The 3131-nt window shown below is 33.4% G+C and overlaps 1 protein-coding gene across 3 annotated transcripts; it reads right to left on the bottom strand.

Moving 5' to 3' along the window:
- Positions 1-1045: 1045 nt before the first annotated feature.
- LOC121229096 (uncharacterized) lies at positions 1046-2843 on the bottom strand. 3 transcript variants are annotated; one of them, XR_005926598.1, is made up of 3 exons: positions 2230-2843; positions 1706-2027; positions 1046-1612 (listed from the first exon to the last, which is right to left on the bottom strand). XR_005926598.1 is itself a non-coding variant. In XM_041112334.1 (2 exons), the coding sequence occupies exons 1-2, from the start codon at positions 2712-2714 to the stop codon at positions 1949-1951; spliced, it is 564 nt and encodes a 187-aa protein (XP_040968268.1). In that variant the 5' UTR covers positions 2715-2843; the 3' UTR covers positions 1046-1948. The 3 variants fall into 3 exon arrangements, 1 of the variants encoding a protein (XP_040968268.1); XR_005926597.1 differs by having other exon boundaries at positions 1721-2027; XM_041112334.1 differs by having other exon boundaries at positions 1046-2027.
- Positions 2844-3131: the final 288 nt, after the last annotated feature.

Genomic DNA, 3131 nt, shown 5'->3' with positions numbered 1-3131 from the left:
TATTTACTTGTTAAGTTGCACCTATTTTAGTGTTATTCAAGTACAAATAGTTTTTTAAATTTATTTTCAATTTGTTGGAGACATTTATTTTAATGTTTTTAGCGTATTTGATGTATTATATTTTTAAATTTATTTTTATATAAAAAATCATATAAATTTTTTTTAATACTGGTGAGCTAGACCTAGAACACATGCCTAAAATTCTATGAGTCCTAGCCCGACCCAACCTATAATCACCTCTACATTAAGCTGAAAATGCTCACACTCATAGAAGAAGCCGAAGATAAGGGGAAGAAGAAAGAAGGAAAAATGTAAAGTATATGCATCCATACATACCCACACATATAAAAGATAAAGTAATACTTTTCATATTTTTTTACATGATAAATTTTAATTGATTATCTTTTTCTTAAATAGACTTAATGGTTTAATTAACGGTTGAATAAAAGAAATATCAACTTGGAAAAGAAATGTATTTTAGATACCATGTAATGAAAAAAATGTTTAGGTGCCAAAATGAGAAAAAATACATAATTTATAGGTATCAATTTGTAAGTTAAGCCTTTAAAAAAAAGATTTAACGGCTTAACTAATGGGAGTACCAACTTAAGAAAGAAAAATAGTTTAGGTACTAGTTGTGACAAAAAAAAAGTTTATGTACCAAGATGGAAAAATGGTATAACTTAAGTATAAATTTGTGGATTAAGTCTATATAGAATTAGTAAAAAAGTATGTCTAAAATAAACTTGGACAATCATTTGTCCAGGTGCATTCTTGATATGAATTCTTTTAATAACTATATATATTTAAAAAATTTCATAAGTTGTAACTCAGGTTTCCACATATTATTTTGTTATTGGCCATCATTGTTATATCAACACATTTTAATAGTTACTAGAGAGAGATTAAAGTTTGTGATGGAATTGAAATTTAAGTACTAAGTGCAAAAAAATAAAATAAAATTAGGTACCAATTAAATATAAATAACGAATTTCAAAGATAAAATATATATTAATCAAAAAATTATATCATATACTGTAAAAGTCAGGCAATCTCTCTTTTTCTTGAATAGAAAAACCAGCGTGTAAATATACAACGTATTGACTTATACTATCTTCTGCAATAAGGAGACAATATATACAAATCCCATAAATTACTCTTAACTTCCCTAATTACTCGTAACACCCCCTCAAGTTGGAGCATGGGGATTCACAATGCCCAATTTGCCAAGTAAAAAATCAAAATGTTTCCTGCCTAAAGCTAGCATCAGTTAAAATATCTGCGAGTTGAACCGCAGTAGGAATGTACGAAGGCATAACCAAACCCTCTGTTTTTGCATTACGAACTAAGTGGTAATCCACTTCAATATGCTTTGTTCTTTCATGATATACAGGATCTCTGGCAATATGCAAAGCTGATTGGCTATCACAAAATAAGGTAATAGCCTTGGGATGATGAACACCCAAGCTAAGTAACAAGCCCTTAAGCCATTTTAACTCACAAGTAACGAAAGCCATGGATCGATATTCTGCTTCTGCTGATGAACATGAAACAGTGTGTTGCTTTTTAGTCTTCTGCGAGATAGGAGAATGACCAAGGAAAATAAGCCAACCTGTCAATGATCGACGCGTAAGAGGACATGCTGCCCAATTAGAGTCACACCACCCTGTTAACATCAATTCACTATCTGAATGCAATAAGATACCTTGACTCGGAGTACCTTTCAAATATTGCATAATGCGTAAAGCAACTTTCCAATGTTCTACGCGAGGTTGTTGCATAAATTGCGACAAAATGTGTACAGAGTATGCCAAATCTAGCCTTGTAACAGCCAAATATACTAGACGTCCAATTGGACAAAGATAAGACTCTGGATTTGTGAGGAGAGCCCCGGAAGCATGAGCAAGTTTGTGATTTTGCTCAATGGGAAAGTCAGCCGATTTTTCCCCTAAGAGACCAGCCTCTGTGATAATATCGAGAGTATACTTGCGTTGACACAAAAATAGGCCGGAAGAACTTCTCGCAACCTGTAGGCCAAGAAAATATTTAAGGTCTCCAAGATCCTTCATATGGAAACAATCACTCAAATAAGCTTTGAAAGCCTTTATTGCAGTAGAATTGTTGCTAGAGATAATCAAATCATCAACATATATTAAGACATTAATCTGTACAGCACCCTTAGTATAAGTAAACAAAGAATAATTTGAGTAAGATTGCAGGAAACTATACCTTTTCAAAGCTGCAACAAGTTTGGCAAACCAACAATGTGGTGCTTGTTTTAAGCCATAGAGAGATTTTCTTAAAGGACAAACCATATTCGGATTGAAGGACTCAAACCCCGGAGGCAATTTCATATACACCTTCTCATCCAGATCACCATGAAGGAAGAAATTATGAACGTCCATTTGATGAAGTTCCCAATTTTTTGAAGCAGCTATAGCTAAAAAAACAATGATATTAGTAACATCCGATTGCAAAGATGAATTAGAAAGTCGGCCACACCCTGCTCCACTAGATTGTTTTATTTGTTCCTCCCACCACTCCGGATAGCTTATTTTTTCAAAGCAGTTACTGACCTCATGACCGATCTTTTTGCAGTGAGTACATAAAAGGTGAGATTTATCAACCTTTTCAATTTGCCCACAACCCCTTCCACTCGAGCATAGAGCAAAACCAATGACTGCAAGATTTTTATCTTTCACTTCGGAAACCATCCGCACTTGTTCATCTTGAATGGCCAATTGGTATGACGATTGAGTGAAGGTAAAGGATCCTGAGCAAGTATGTTCCCATGAAGCTGTCGATAGTACTTAGCATTTAATCCCATTAAAAATTGATGCAGCATGTCATTTTCATGTCTACTCTCATGAGTTTTACCTACAGTACTATTAGAGCAACAGGAACATGTAATTATTGGTTCATGGTGATGCAATTCTTCTCACAAAGTAGTTAGTTTTCCATAATTAGAAGCAACACTCATTGATTTTGGTTGTTCACAACGAGCAATTTCTGATTTTAGTTGTTGAATTCTCGGTCCATTTACAAGAGCATATCTTGAAAGATTTCAAGAGAGCTTTGAATAAAATTGTCCTTCTGTTATTAACTAAAGAATTGAACTTAAATAGAGAAAA

Source organism: Gossypium hirsutum, chromosome A05 (assembly GCF_007990345.1).
Source record: "Gossypium hirsutum isolate 1008001.06 chromosome A05, Gossypium_hirsutum_v2.1, whole genome shotgun sequence".
Classification (NCBI taxonomy): Eukaryota; Viridiplantae; Streptophyta; class Magnoliopsida; order Malvales; family Malvaceae; genus Gossypium; species Gossypium hirsutum.
This window is presented reverse-complemented; position numbering and strand designations above follow the sequence as displayed.

What these genes read in the sequence shown, in the direction of transcription:
- LOC121229096 (XM_041112334.1), bottom strand. Translation starts at nt 2,714, where the DNA reads ATGGTTTCCGAAGTGAAAGATAAAAATCTTGCAGTCATTGGTTTTGCT. An exon ending in CTTGTTGCAGCTTTGAAAAG is followed by an intron (nt 2,028 to 2,229) that starts GTATAGTTTCCT and finishes CTTGGCCTACAG; the next exon opens with GTTGCGAGAAGTTCTTCCGG.